General features: G+C 48.8%; 1 protein-coding gene across 1 annotated transcript in view; it reads left to right on the forward strand.

Moving 5' to 3' along the window:
• The window catches only part of WSCD1 (WSC domain containing 1), a 33581-nt gene extending 18061 nt beyond the window's left edge, over positions 1-15520 (forward strand). The window contains exons 5-8 of the mRNA XM_056127084.1: positions 7602-7761; positions 8766-8930; positions 13024-13224; positions 14716-15520. Of these exons, the coding sequence (XP_055983059.1) occupies positions 7602-7761; positions 8766-8930; positions 13024-13224; positions 14716-15068 (879 nt within the window). The 3' untranslated portion in view covers positions 15069-15520. The remainder of the gene's footprint in view (positions 1-7601; positions 7762-8765; positions 8931-13023; positions 13225-14715) is intronic.
• Positions 15521-15972: the final 452 nt, after the last annotated feature.

Raw genomic sequence — 15972 nt, forward strand, 5'->3', positions numbered from 1 at the left:
CAGCTGCTAGTGGGAACTGAGAGATGAGGAAGGAGGGGGAGGGGTGTTGCCCTTTTTTCCTATCCTTTAGTCCTTTGGGAGCATGTTTAGTTCTTCATTCAAAAAATCAGTCACTTGAATGCCCTCCTGCCCCCCATTGACATTTCTTCCAAGGTTTTTCTTTCGGCCCTTGAGTACTAGTACTAGCCCTGCTGCCTGTGAAAGGGAAGGGCATGCATCAGTGTTTGTTCTCTGCTAGCAGCTGCTCCTGCTAAATCCACCAGGATCCTGATAGGTGCATTCCATCTTGGTGGTTCTGGTGTCACCATGGGGTGCAGGATATTCATCTTTGCCAAGGGTTGGTTCTGTGGGAGTCTGGGTTTTGTGGTTTAGTGCTTTGGCATGAGTAATTCTCCCCATAGGCAAAATACTGCAATAGGTGACTGATACAGTGACTTTGGAGCTCTGTTAATATTCTGAAATGAACCTGTTAATAGTATTTCAATGTGTGGTGCTGTAGGGATTGCCCCCAGTGATGCTCAGGGCTTTTAAAACGGTACCTGATGATGCTTAGGGGATGTGCTATCAGTGATTGACCTGGGCTTAGTCTCATGTAAAACATGTGCCTTAACACCCCCCCCACACACACACACACAATGTACTGTATCTCTGTACTATGGCCCCAGAATTTTTTAAATTGTGCTTTCCCTTTTGTCTGTTCCCTTTTTTCTTTGTTTGTTTTTGTTGTTTGGGGGCCATATCCAGCTGTGCTCAGGGCTCACTCCTGGCTCTGCCCTCAGAGATCACTCTTAGCCTGCTCAGAGGACCATATGGGTCCTAGGAATTGAACCTGGGTCAGCTGCATGCAAGACAAGTTTCCTGCCTGCTCTTCTCTCTCTCTCCTGTCCCTTGTTTCCTTTTTTTATTTTTTCATTACATACCATGTGGGCTTTTCTGTTATGTCCTCCAAAATGGCATCCTATCTACTGTTGAACATTTCAGTAGTCTGCCATGAACATCTTTGCAAGTAAACCTTTGAGTGTGTCCATAATTCCCTTGGGCTGTCTTGCCAAACATGAACTTGCTGAAGCCAAGTATATGTGCACTTTTAAAAAGTTTTAGCCCATTTTTAAGTAGCGATTTCCCTAAAGATATTCTAGAGGTGATTTCAGGGTCATCTGCTCCTTTCTTGCTAGATAATTCTGGCCAATTCACATAACTCAAAACCTTAGGATCCCCAATGGGCCCAGTGTGATTGGTGGAGGTGGAATTATCTCAGCAGACTTCGAGGAAGACAGGGGTGCTGTGGACATGGGAGTTTACACTCTGGATGTCTTACACATAGCAGGTACTCCAGTTGATGGTTCTCGTGGTCATTCTTGTTGATCTTCCTGTTTCCTTTATCATGTGTGGGATGTCAGAGAAACTGCCTTAAGAGTCATAGTGTGGTTTCCTGGTCTGCAAAGAGCCACAGGATGCGCTGGAGACACTCTGACAGTTGAGGCAGCTCTCTAGAGGCAGCTTCTCAGGAAAAACCCAGGCTCTCCTCCCCAACTGCTTACATTGAGCCTCCCCAACTGACAGCCACTGCTGTCATCTGCTCTCTGCCACACGATGTCTGTCTGGTGTTGCATTCCATCCTCACTGGTGTTGCATTCCATCCTCAAGTCCCCACAGGTGTATGAATATAGATTTAGTCCATCTCATTGTGGACTCAGTCCTGCCTGGCTCCAAAACTCTTCATCACTAAGCAAGGCCCTCTCATAGATAATTCTCTGAGTTTGTGGACAGCCACACAAATGGGCTGCAAAACCAGGGAATCCTGAAGACAAGCCTGAGGTTGGTTCCACCCCCCAAACCACCTGCCCCATACAGCCCCCAGTGTGCTCAATTTCCAGGGTGCCAGATGGAGGGAGGCATGCTTGCATTTCCAGGAACAGTGTAGGGGCTCCCATTCCATCTGCCATCTACCCCTGAAGCACCACTGTCACTTCCTCTTCCCTCCCTGCAGCCACCTAGGTGGGCATCTTCCTTTCTCCTGGTGTCTTGAGGGTACAAATCTGCCCCTGGTTCAAGGGACCTGCCCTGGGGGCAGGAACTGCTCTAAAAACTCCTCTTCCAATTGGTTTGCTGCGTTCTATGAAAATCCATCCCTTTCAAGCTTGCTTCCAAGGAGCAGAGTAGAACAAACATTTATGAAATGTGTGGCAAAGCCCTTGATTGCATTTCCAGAGGACAGGCTGGTTCCCAGCCACCCTTGACAGCCAATGAGTTGATCCACCTGAAACCTGAAGTTCTGATCTCTAAAGTTTTTCTTTTGTTTTTCTTTCCATTGAACTTTATTTATTCTGTGGGGCCAGAAGTTGGAGGGAGGCAGGCACTTTACCACTGAGCCACATTTGTGGCTTCTGGACTTTCTTTTAGGCTGTGAAACTTGAGATCCCAAGAGAATGTTGAAGGAGGAAGGAAAATGGAGCATGAGATCCAGATGGCCAGCTTTTTTCAAGGCATCCTTCTCTTTCACACCTGCCTCCCCGCCTCCCCACCCCCCACCCCAGCCACAACCACACCTTTGCCCATGGCTCTCTGCCCAGCACAATGCATAGCCCCTCATTCCCTGTCACTGGGTTACAGCCCCACCCCCAAAGGCCTAGTCCTAGCCCAAGCCCCTGCCTGATCTCAGAAACCCTGGATCAGGCTGGTGTGTGTCCAGCCTGTCCTCAAACATAGGCTGAGCTAATGCCCTCTTGTCTCATTTTTGGGGTTAGATTTTGGGTTTTATTGCTCATTTATTTGTGACAGAAACCATATTTATCTGCCATTGGTATGCAATCCTGTGTAGGTTTCAGGAGTCCAGCTTTATACACTGTGTGTATAAGGTATCAGCCAGTCTTTATCACACCCCCATTTATTTGACTGAAACAATCCCACGGCTGGGTTCTTGCTTTTTTCCTGCTTTGCCTCCTCTGATCTTTTCCCCTTTTTCTGTCTCTCTTTGCTCACATACTCGCACACGCTCGCTCTCTTGAAGTGGGGGAAGGGGGAGCAGAGAAGTTGGCAGAGAGAAGATCATCAATATTTAATTTTTATGGAAATCATGTCCTAGAAATCCCCAAAGGGCTGAAAATTGTTCTGTGTTTTCAGAAGCCAGTGATGTTGCTGAAGCAGTTATGTTGTAAATAAAACCACATTTACTGTCTGCAGCTCTCCCGTTGTGCTGCAAACACCCAGAAACTTGACAGTTTAATCCACTCAAGGAAGCGAAAAGGTTCAGGGTCACTGAAGGGGCCAGCCTCCCCCAGCCATAGGATGGAGGATCATGAGGCCTCGACACTGTGGTATTCCTGCAGTGGGGACACTGAGGTACAGCCACGTGGAGAGACTTACTGTGCTCTGTTTTTTTTTCTCATCTGGGGATCCTGGTGTTGGGGAGCATTTGCTTAGAGGTACCGGACTTTTGGAACTCATTTATAGACAGGGCACAAGTAATCAAATACAACTAAAGACTCATTCTCTATATTCAGCAGCTTTTTGGACTCTTGGGATCTAGAAAGAATGTTCATTCCCTTTATTTCATTGAACAGATTCCTTGCACACATTTATTAGGCATCTACCATGTTCTGGACACTGTTCTGGATGCAGCAGGACATCCCAGTTACTTCACACTCTTGATTGCATGCTTATGGATAGAGGCCGACATTTAACCAGATGAACAAGTGAAATAGGCTAAATGGTGATAGAATCATTGGAGAAAAAAATAGAAGCAAGAACCTTAGCTATTTAGTCATGAGATGAAAATTATTATATACTTGTCTAGTTCAAAATATTCATTTGTGGAACATTCCATGACAACTTTATTTGTCATGGCTAGAAACCAGAAATGGATCAGGTATCCTCTACCTGGGCCATTTCTAGTGGCCAGTTGGTATAGCCACCCATGGAATACTACTCAACCATGAAAGGGAATAATCTGGGGCCAGGAGATGACTCAAAGTTCTAGAGTGCATGCCATACATCCCCAGCACTGTGTGGTCCCCTGGTAATACCCCTTGAGCACTACTGGGTATTATTTCAAATCAGTAAAAGAGGACAGTCTACTAGCATGCCATCTACATCAATGTGGGTGGATTGAACAAATACATTCTTGAATGCAAGAAACCAAACACACAAAAGTATATATGGTTTGTACCCAGTGATTCTGTTCATAGGACATTCTAGAAGAACTCAAATTAACTGATGGTGGAAATCAGAATTATAGCTGCTTGGGGGTTGGGAGGGCTGACTAGGAAGGAGCCAAGGAATGAGGTGAAGGGGAATGCCATAATCTTTTTATGCATTTATCCAACTGAGTGAACAGTCAGTGGCAAGCTTTAACTCAGCAAAACAAAGGAGAAAACCCAACAAGAAAGTAGGGTACCTCTGTGAGGACAGGAGTGGAGTTGCAGTGAGGTAGAAGAGATTCGGAAGGTCTTTGGGAGAAGGTGACTTGTAAGGGAGGCGAAAAGTGAGTACAAAGGTCCTGGTGTGGGGCTGAAGAGATAGTATAGCAATTAGGTACTTGCCTTACACACAGCCTAACTTGGTTTAATTCCAGATATCCCATGTGATCCCCCACACCCTATGTGATCCCTTTTGGCCCAAAAGACAAAACCAAAAAACATTAAGAAACAGAGGCCCCAAAGTGGCCTGGTGAGCACCCCTGTCTGTGTGTCTGTCTCAATATTTTCTTATAAGGACATCCATCTTATGAGATAAGACCCCATTTTCATGTAATTGCCTTAAAGATTTGATCATTACCAATGCTCATGCACCTTAGGGATCTAGTTGGTTAGCACAGTCAGGGTTTGCAGAAGTATCAGGGAGACTGGCGAATGCCACAGGACAGGTGCTGCAAGTTCTGATGCCCATTGTGATGAAGGTATGGGTCTGGGATGAGGCAGGACCAGACCTACCTCATTTGTGGTGGACGAAGGATAAACAGCTGTGGTTGAGCCTGGAGACTGCGGTTCTTGCGATTCCTTTGCAGTAATTGAAAGAATGTGCTTCCAAAAGCCACTGGTGACCTGACCTTCCATTGGGGATGAAAAACAGTTTGGGGTTCCAGCAGCTGAAGTCCAGTGCGAGAGGGCACTGCAGCCCAGACAGGATGGGCACCCTGGGAGGGCGTGACTGGTGCCAGGGTTAGGGCTCTTTTGATGTCCCTGAATCTTTAAAGCTGTTCTTTTCTTTTATCTAGACAAAAAGCCCAGGTGTTCTAACCAATAATGGAGCTTCAGGCCTTTGCTTCATTCTGAGCTTTGGTGGCCTGGGGAAAGAGGAAAGAGTGAGGAATTTTAGGAAGCAACACTCGGGTACACGCTGAGTGTCAGGAGAGTAGTCAGAGATCTAAGAGATCAGGAAATAGGGGAAACATACTCTGTGGACACTGCACAGGGCCTTTTCCATCCACCTAGTGGCTCCGTGAGATGGAGGTGCCCCCCGTGTTACAGACAAAAGCATCAGGATCTGGAGGCGGCTTTGCCTGCCCAGACTGCCTCCGATCATAAAGTCTAACTGGCACAGGGCTTTGAGTCCAGTGCTGCTGGATTCTGAAGCTAGTGCTTCCTTTACTCCACAGTGCTTCTTTTCTGGTCTCTGAACACAAAACCCTGGCCAGGAACACCCAGAATCACTACCTACCCCTTTAACTGCCCTTGGGAAGATTTACCTCTTAAGGCTTTTCCAGGAAAAATGTAAACATAGATATGCCATCCTCACTGCCCCTCATATACCAAGGGAAGCTACCCCAAGTGCCAGGGAGAGGAGAGAGCCTCGGATTCTGCCTACAGTCTGTCTCATAGAATATGTCCAATCTATAGAGGGAAACACTAGGATTCTTCCCTAAGGCAACCTACCTTGCTTATGTCCCCACTGAGTGCATCTGAGACTTATCCAGTTCCAAAGGGAGCTCTGAGTGCTGCAAGTAGATAGTGCTGCAAGATTGTGTGTGAACAGTTGTGCGTATGTGACTATGGGGTGTGGGGCACGCCTCTGTGCAACACTGTGTATAAGAAAGTGTGTGTGTGTGTGTGTGTGTGTAGGTGTGTGTAGGGATATGGAGGGGTGTGTATCTGAGAATAGTGACAGCATCTTTTCAGCCCCATGTGAAATCTCAGTGATAAGTGAAATGGGCCTGGTGAAATTCCCAGCAGAGACAAAGCTGCCCCTGAGCCTTAAAGCTTGAGGGAGGCAGAAAAGATGGTCCTGGGGTTGCTGAACATGGAGGAGAGAACAGGCCTGTGCTTCCAAGAATCACCCTAGCCTCAGGGCTGAGTCCAGCGGCTCTTCCCCTGGCCCCCTCCTAACAGACCCTTCATCTCCTTCCCCACTCCCCACCCAGCAGTGCTTGCCCTCCCTTGGCCAGGACACAGGGGTACCATCTATTGTCTTGTGAGCACTGCTCCAAGATCCTTGGCTTTGCCAAGCCACGCTGAGAAAACAGTACTGATTTTCTCTTATTTATTTATGAGGTTTTGCTCTGAGCCCCAAATGAAAAGGTTTCTGCATTTTCCCCAAGCACTGAGAAGCTCTCCCCACCCACTGCCTGCCTCCCACACACATACTCCTTCATTACTCTCAGCACACTCCCCCTCCAGAGACCTGGCTCTTATCTGCAGATGCAGGGAGGGGCAGATGGGAAACAGAGACCAGTGTCCCCAGGAGAGCCCAGTGAAGAGACAACATTCCACAGCTGAGGGGGAGGGATCCCTGAATGCTTTGAATACCCTTCAGGGCTAGAAGACCAAGGGAGGCCATTGCTCTGTGAAAGCATCAAGGGGTGCCAGGCACTTTGTACCCGTCTCATCTGAGACCCCAGAACAAACATGTAAGGAGGACTGTGTGACTGTCCATGGTGGAACTTGGGTTCATTGCCATGCTGGAGGTGACCTGGCAGAGGTCAGCTAGTATAACACCTCGGATTCATGTGAGGCCTCTGTCCTGTGTGGCTCTAACTCCCCAGAGGAGAGCAAGGAGCTTGACACACATTTCAGGATAATTCCCCTCCCCTGACCCTGGCATTACTTCTCTGTTATCTGGGAGCGCCTGGGACATAGAGCACATGGAGGATCCCCTTTACCTCCCACCTTAGAGAAAGGGTTGTGGGAAACTGTCCCGGAATGTACCAGCCAGCGCCTGGGATGGGGTGAGTCTCTTGGCAGCACTGTGGCTGGCCAGGAGAGCCAGCAAGGACTCCACACCTCAGTCAGGCACACAGTCAGCCAGGAGAAGATGTATCACATTGACTCCCAGTTGCCTATTCCCATATTCATGCCTACAATCCCCTGCTTGAGGCATGCAGGTCTGTCTACTCAACCCTCAGGCCACCTTCAGGAATATCCAGGTCTAGGTCTGCTTCTGGTGTGTGCACAAGGCTCGCCCCTGCTGGAGCTCACTCCACATCCTGGCTACTGACTTTTCACTCACCCCTGTGAGCTACGAGCCAAGCTGGGTCTCCCCTGGCCTGGCGCTGACTGGATGTTAGCCCTGTGGCTCCCTCATGTTTGGAGCTGAACACCAGCCAGCCTGGCCCTCGCTCCTACCTGAGACACTTCTTTGCTTCTCTTTCTCTCCCTCCCTGACAGGAGTTTCCCTTGGCCGTGCTCAGGGGCTGGGAGTGCTACTGTGCTTACCCAACCCCCGAGTTTAGCCTGCAGGATGCTGTTGATGGTGTGCTGTGCAGCCAGGAGCCAGAGGCCCAGAGACTGGCAGAATACTGCCAGGTCTACCAGACGCCCGTTCAAGGTGAGTCCTGCCTGCGGGTGGGTCACCCCACCCCTGCAACCGCCACTGGGTGTGGCATTGGGTCTTTGACCAGGAGAATTACCAGGGTTTGGAAACGGCAGCTGTGGCTGTGTGTGCCATCCTGGCACAGGGAGGGTGACTGCATAAAAACCCAGAGTAATGGATGGCACCATCTCAGCATATGCTGAGTGGTAGGCCTCTGCCATACCTGGTGGCTGGTCCCAGCACCTCCTACCTCCCCTTTGTCTTTCTGGGGAGGAAGGTGACACCCTGTGTCTTTCTGGGGAGGAAGGTGATTTAAGAGAGAACAGAGAAGCAGGGTCGAGCAGGAGAGCAGTGGCCAGGGATGAGGCGGAGGCCGGGAAGTGAGTGCTAAGTCAGCCCAAGGGCCTGAGAACCAGGGAACTTCCAGGCTGTGCCAAACCAACCCCTGTCCTTGTCTGAGCACCTGCCCCACCACCACCCCCCCACCGACTTGTGGGAAGTGGTGAGGGGTGAGGGGATTAACAGGAGAGAGACATTCACCTTTATTCAGTGCTACCACTCCCCTCATAGCCCTGGGGCTCAGGGCTTCCCCCTAATTGCAGGTGATCTGGCACTAGCCTGGCAGTAGCCTGGTGGGGCAGACAATGAGGCGGGGATGTGACTGGATTTGCCTGATCTGGTTCCCTGTTGGTGTTCCGTGTGTGGGGACCTGCGTCAGCCTTCAGAATCTGGAGTTCTCTCTGCCTTTCTGGGAACCAGGGGTTCAGCTACAGCCACGGAGGCCCTCAGAACTGACTGTCCCCAGACATGATTCCCACTTGACCATTTACTGGGATACCGGAAGCCTCATCATCATGGGCCTCACAGCTGCTGCAGCTGAGATCCCGATGACAGTGCCATGCCCCACTTTGGCCCCCATCTCTGCGGGTCAGCAGTCCCTAGGGAGGGGACCAGTGCTGAGTCTGGTAGTGACCGTCACAGTTGGTAATACTAAGCCATCTTGTTTTCTGGGCTTGCAGACACTCGCTGCACCGACAGGAGGTTCCTGCCCACCAAATCCAAAGTGTTTGTGGCACTGTCGAGCTTCCCAGGGGCTGGAAACACGTGGGCACGGCACCTCATCGAGCACGCCACTGGCTTCTACACCGGGAGCTACTACTTTGATGGCACACTCTACAACAAAGGTAAACAAGGCTGTGAGGCCTGGGCCCCTCTGCCATGGAGCTGCAGGGACACGGGAGCAGGTCCTGAGACATACTTGGAGGCCTTGTTGAATCCAGTGATATGCTGGACCACGCACACTTAAGGGAGTCTGATGTAGGGGTTCAGATATGGGCCTAGGACTGGGCATGTCTAACAAGCTCCCAGGAGCCTCCAGGTACATGGAATAAAAGAGAAAGTGCCTGTGAGTTCAAAATGGGGTGGAGGGTTAGGACATGCAACATGTTTGGTGACTGAAAGCCACCTCCAAGACTTTTTCAGCAGAGAGATAGAGATGGGGGACCACAGATAGATGGTAAAGTGGCTCATTTATTGTAGAGCTGTTAGCATACTTATAGAATATCTGAAGGGGGTCGAGATCCAGGACTGTATGTAGGTGTGATTGATCATTTACAGAGGTAAAGCATTGGGTGGAAGCAATTCTTTTGGTGGGGATTAACTCAAGGAGATGCTCTGTCTCCCAGGGACATATATATTGCTTTTCTCTTTCCCTTTAGTTATACATATTAAACAGTTAAGTTTACTTCTTATTATTACTTGCAGTTATTTGGATAAACACAGTAAGAGATATAAGTTCCAAAACGTAGTTTTCTGGGCTCTGAGGGCAAGAAAGACTTTTTACCATAAATCCCATACTGAGTCCTCAGGCCAGTTCAGCATGTTGTTCCCCATGGGAGTCCTGTCTCTTAAGTCACAACAGCTTGCATCAAGACCATGCATTTATGCTTTCTAGAGTGTCCGATTTCAATGCCGAGGTAGCTTTGCCACTTGCCCTGCATCCATCCCATGGTGGAACCTCCCTTTTGGGCATTAGGAACTACAGCAACTGAAGCCTGAGTCAAGTAATTATGATGGATGCCCAGGAGTAGACATATTTCAGAGTCAATCAGCTCCCAAATAGTAGGAACATAGCATTAACGGTCTTTCTGTGTTTAAGCAAAGAACCTGGCTTTATAGTAAAATATGAAAAGGCTATGGGGGAAATAGAAAAGCAAGTAATTTACACAAATACAAAGTCCAGAATTACCAGAAAGTTTTGGCTAGTAAGTAACCAAGACAGACTTGGGGAATTGTGACAATGAGAAGTAAAATGCAAAGTAAAGGTTAAAGATAAACTCAGAGGATTAGGGATGCTCAGAAGAGCACTGTAAGTTTCTCTGTGGGGAGGAGAAGGGACAATTCACTGATGAAGCCTGAAACACTTAGGGTTAATATCCAACAGTGCCTATGTCAAAATAGAGGTTGGAGACCTTCTCTATCAACATTTACGAATTTGTCTTAGTTTCAGGTCTCAATAGTCACGTGGGACTGACTTCATCTGCTCATTTATTCCTTTATTTGATTTTGAGGCAAAGGGTAGCTGATCCAAATGCTGATATAAAAAATAATGTCCAAAATTCTTCAAGAGTTTTTATGATTTCTAATCTTTGCCTTGTAGAAATAAGAGGCCTCATTATGCCAAGTAAATGCACTTAAATGTCTGGAGTCTGCATGCTGTTTATGAACTAAAATCTTCAGACAAGTCAAGTGGAATCTAAATTTGGTGAAATATATTTTTCTGTTGTCAAGTGTTACAGTGTTTTCTCTGGATTTCATCACTAGAGTTTGGCTTAGGAAAAGATGATTGATAGTTTCAGTAAGGTCTTAGGGAAAATGGAGACTTACTGAACTTCAAAGTGAGTTCTAGAATCATCCACAGATAGGGGGAGGGAAAGGGCAGGTTAAGATGGTCTGTATAAGCCAGCCCTACAGTCTTTGGGAGTCTGGGCATCATAAGAAAGTGACAGATGAAGCCCAGGGTCCTGTGACTTGGTCTCCTGCCCTGAAACGTATGCACTATGCCCAGACTGCAGTTACCCTCCAGTTCATCTGGAAGATCTTTGCCTTAGTTGAGCAACTACATTGATCCACATGACAGTAGGTGATCAGTGACAGGATTAGGCTTCAATAACAGGTGTAAGGGCTGGCATACTCTGCCCCACTTTACCCAGTGTGTCTTGGAGCTTCATAGGTGTAGCTGGTTAGATATAACTACTGGCCTCAGCACAGTGAAGCATGAGTGTGAAATTCTTAAGGCAGCCCCAATGGCAGAACATCAAACCTATCATATACATCTGTGATCCAAATCACAAAGAATAGCAGCTGTCATTGAAATGAGCCAAAATGGTATAAATGGTGCCCTGGGTCTCAGGTTAGCAAAGACTAGATTTCTGGTTCACACAGTCTGTGGTTTGAGCTATTCATCCCAGATATTTAACAAAATGAGTCAAAACAGACTTCTGTTGTTTGACCAGTGGCAGAGTTGAGCTTGAAACATTTGTTGCTTCAGTGAGTGAACCCAGAATTCCAGATTCCAAAGTGGCTTGCATTTTCCAGGCATCAGAGTCCCTCCCTGCTGGATGTGGATATCCATGTTTCCTAACATCAAGAATGGAGGTGCAGTAGATATGCATGTTTCCTAGCCATCAAGAATAGAGCCAAGGTAAACTGAGCATGTATTCAGATGTCCCCAAAGCTACATGGCAGTGGCCTAGAGATGAGCTTCAGGGGGCATCTTTCCAGGAAGCCCTTTGTAACATCTTGCTCCATCCCTATGGTTGGTCCCCTGTTCTTTGTTTCCATAAAGCCCTGTGCTCTGAATTATACATGAGTGCTGGGACTGCCCCTATTTAACAGGCTTGAAGCAGGGACACCTCTAGGATTAAGAAAAGAGAAATAAGAGGAAAAAAACCCTCAGGATTAGGGAGCTAATAAATAGCCTTGTGGACGGAGAGCACCAACTGTCCTCCAAATACAGTATTCATTCTTAGAACCTCTAATCACAAAAAAAAAGAATAACAACATTTATTAGTCAAATACCTATCTTACGTATCTGAGGATCTTACTATATGGTAATCATCATCTTTGTAAAGGGCTTTTATGACTGTAATTCCTTCCAAGAAAGTAGATATAGGAGCCCCACCGCCTGGGGCAGCATACCACCTCAGACACCAGCTTTATGGACTGAAAGGTCTCCTAAATTACCCTCCCTGTCTACCTATCTATCTATCTATCTCTCTATCTAGAACAAGCACACTGTCTTCCCTGAGAAGCATGCAGATTCTATGTATAGACATGTAGGAATTCATCTGTGCACTTGCTGTAGGTCCAAGCCCTAAAGTCAGAGGTTAATCTCTTGACCTTAATAATAGGAATCTGGGCTTGAGCAATAGCACAGCGGATAAGGCTTTGCCCTTGGCTGATCTGGGTTCGATTCCTCAGCCCCTATCGGAGAAGCTACAGAGAGTATCTTTCCCGCACGGCAAAGCCTGGAAAGCTACCCATGACGTATTTGATATGCCAAAAACAGTAACAACAAGTCTCACAATTTATTGTTAGACATTACTGGTGCCCGCTCAAGCAAATCGAAGAACAAAGGGAGGACAGTGCTACAGTGCTACTTGTATAGATGTGTTGTTTCAACTCCAAGAAAGTAGTCTGAATTCAAATAAAAAAATAAAAATAAAAATAATAGGAATCCTCCTCCTGCTGTGGGAAGGTAGGTAGAAACTGGGGACCTCACCAGGCTATACAGATCCATGTGGAGAAATCTTGGGTCAGTTACTGTAGTGTTTGGATAAGCTCCCTACTCATTTGGGCCTTGGGTTCCTCAACTGGCTAGACGCAAGTGGTTAATTCATGGGTTTATTTGTGATGTTTTCACCAAGTCTCCATCAAAATCCCCAGGGTATGCATCTCCACTGTCTGCAGTGGGGCATGTGTAGGCCCTCTTCCTTTTGTCTTCTGGTCTGAGGAGGTACCTTGTCTCTTTCTTTTACAGACATTGTCCTTACCCACTCTCTGGGACAGAGGTCAGTCCCATACGGGCTGCTCCTCTCAACCTTCTCTAGGTCCTTCTACTGCAGTGACCTCTACTGTGTGTCCATGGTCTCTCCAATACCCCCCAATTCTGGCTTCCTTTGGGATGCAGGTTCTCATTCACATCTGTCCACTGCCATTGCACTGGGAGCCCATGGCACCTTCTTCCAGTGGGAACCTGTCCTTTCTCTCTGGCAGGGTTTAAGGGTGAGAAGGACCACTGGCGGAGCCGGCGCACCATCTGTGTGAAGACACATGAGAGTGGCAGGAGGGAGATTGAGATGTTTGACTCAGCCATCCTGCTGATCCGGAACCCGTACAGATCGCTAGTGGCCGAGTTCAACAGGAAATGTGCCGGGCACCTGGGCTATGCAGCTGACCGTAACTGGAAGAGCAAAGGTGGATATGAGTGACTAGTGGGGTGGGGTAGGAATCATCATCGTGGCTTGAAAACCCCTGGAGATGCAGGACCAGCACCCTGGGCAGGGTCTCAGGCCCATCCTCTTGGGGTCTCTCTGCCCTGCCTGGTTTGCCCACTCCTCCTTTCCTCTGTCTCTGAGCAGGTGTTTTCTGGGATACATGACTTATTGTCAGGAAATGCCCCTGGAGGATCTACCCCCTTTCCTATGCCTGCTCACCTCCAGGAGGAGCTCTGGGAAGACCCTAGTCCTTGCATTTAGAGACTCCAGGTTTGCATCTCCTCCGACTGTAGGACCAATTTCCTCCTTTACAACAGGAGGCAAAAGCTGACACTTCAAGAGGAGTCAGGTTCTCAAGATCCCACATGTATGCCTGGACCTGGAACTTGGACCAGCTGACCCTATGCAGGGAGTAGGGGTGGGGGCTATGGAATCCTGAGCACTCACATGTCATCTCCTTCCACCTCTCATGGAGTCTTTATCCCAAAGGTCAGGCCCCCAAATGGCAGCCCCTCGAAGTCCTGTTTTCCAGTTGACACCAAGGGCCTAGCCATGGGGCATGCAGTCTAGGAGGAAGGTGGCAGTGTTAGCACTCAAGCTCAGTACTGTAGTCAGCCTGGGTTGTTTGAACCAATCACCATAAACTACATGAAGAGCAGTGATCATTTGTTTCTCACGCTTTTGGAGGTCAGAACATCCCCGATCAAGGTGCGGGCCAGTTTGATTTCTGGTGATGAATGTCTTCCTGGCTCGCAGCTGTCTCTGTATCCTCATATGGCCTTTCTCCAATATGTGGATATGGAGAGAGCAGGAGTTATGGAAAGATGAAGCAGGGAGAGATGAGGTCTTTCTTAAGGGCACTGATCCCATTACAGGGGACCCTGCTGTCATCGCCTTTTCCATCGCTAATCACCCCTTGAGGCCCCATTTCCAGACACTCACATTGGGGGTCTGGACTTTGACATCTGAGTATTTTCAATGAATACTGCCCTAGTTTTCTGATTCTGGCAGCTACCAGGGAAGGTAAATGAAGGTCACCACTGCCAAGTTCTACCATAGTTTCCCACCTCTCTTGCATGTCTCTGCATTGTAGCCTGAGACTGTGCTTAACCGCAACTGTCCCCTCCCAAGTACTGTCCAAAGGTCAGGAACTCATAGTCCATACAAGAGACAAATGGTTCTTTATATGCAAACTCCACAGTCCTCTTGACTTGGTGTATTTCTAAGAGAATAATTGGGGAAAGTAGGCTTGAAGCCCCTATCCCCAGGCTGACCCAGGGCATTTTTGAGCCCAGCTGGGTAGGAACCCTTTGTTCACAGGAAGTCACCAGAAGATCTTCCTGCCTGGAACTTGGACCAGCTGACCCTATGCAGGGAGTAGGGGTGGGGGCTGTGGAATCCTGAGCTTTATTGTCTTGAGTCCTTCCCAGATTGGGCCCTGACCCTACCCTCCTCCTCTCCTCTACCCCAGAGTGGCCAGACTTCGTCAACAGCTACGCATCCTGGTGGTCCTCTCACGTGCTGGACTGGCTCAAGTATGGGAAGCGGCTGCTAGTGGTGCATTACGAGGAGCTGCGGCGCAGCCTGGTGCCCACTCTGCGGGAGATGGTGGCCTTCCTCAACGTGTCCGTGAGCGAGGAGCGGCTGCTGTGCGTGGAGAACAACAAGGAGGGCAGCTTCCGGCGACATGGCCGGCACGCTCATGACCCCGAGCCCTTCACCCCGGAGATGAAGGACTTGATCAATGGCTACATCCGGACAGTGGACAAGGCCCTGCGTGACCACAATTGGGCTGGGCTGCCCAGGGAATATGTGCCCAGATGATAGGCCCTGGCTCAATGTTCCCGCCCACCCTGGGCTATCCCAATGCTAAGACACTCGGGCTGGCAGCTTCCTCGGACCCAGCACTGCTGCAGATGCTGCTGTATCCTGCAGAAGTCCCTTCAGGCACTGAACTCAGCCCTTTGCCCAGCACAGATTCACAGGACATACAGACAGCGCCTCTCTGACATGCTTTCCTGGCCCTCCACATGCACGGTGCCTACATCAACAGCTTCGACTTGCAGAGTCCCCTGCTCAGATAGCATAGGTTCTATGTGTATCCCAAAACTGGTGGCTGCCTCTCACACTCAGACATCCACCCTGGCTCTTGGAGGCCACTTCCAAATTTTCAGGCCAGAGGTGTGAACTTGCATGTCAGGGTGCCTAGGGCAGCTGGGAGCAGCGAGCATGGGGTGAGCTCTGGGACTGATGCTACTAGGCTGTGTGGTTCATGTCACATGAACATGTGACATGTCATAAATGCGTGTGGTGTGACAACCAAGCACCACTGACCCTGCAGCCCAAACCCCGTCTCTGTAGATGGGCTTTCAGCACCATCAGTGTACACACGTACACACACACACACACACACACACACACACACACACCAACCTCAAAATTTCACAAGTTCTTTGTATCCCCTTCCTACCCCCTGCCTCATTGTTTCTCCCAACCTTAGTGCTTCCAGGAGGGGACCTTTTCTTGCCTTGCCTCTTCTTCCAGCTGTCACTAGGAAAACTGGGCATTTATGCCATACTCCAGATCCAGGGAAGCCCTAGACGAAACTCAGAGGCCTGTGTGCCAGCCATAGCAGTTCTGATCTCTGGGGCCCACGCTGGGGTAATGCGGAAGGGGAACTGCATGGCTCCTTCAGTTAGACCCCAGAAAGAGAAGCTGAAGCCACAGC

Source organism: Sorex fumeus, unplaced genomic scaffold (assembly GCF_029834395.1).
Source record: "Sorex fumeus unplaced genomic scaffold, SorFum_2.1 ptg000063l, whole genome shotgun sequence".
NCBI classification, from domain to species: Eukaryota; Metazoa; Chordata; class Mammalia; order Eulipotyphla; family Soricidae; genus Sorex; species Sorex fumeus.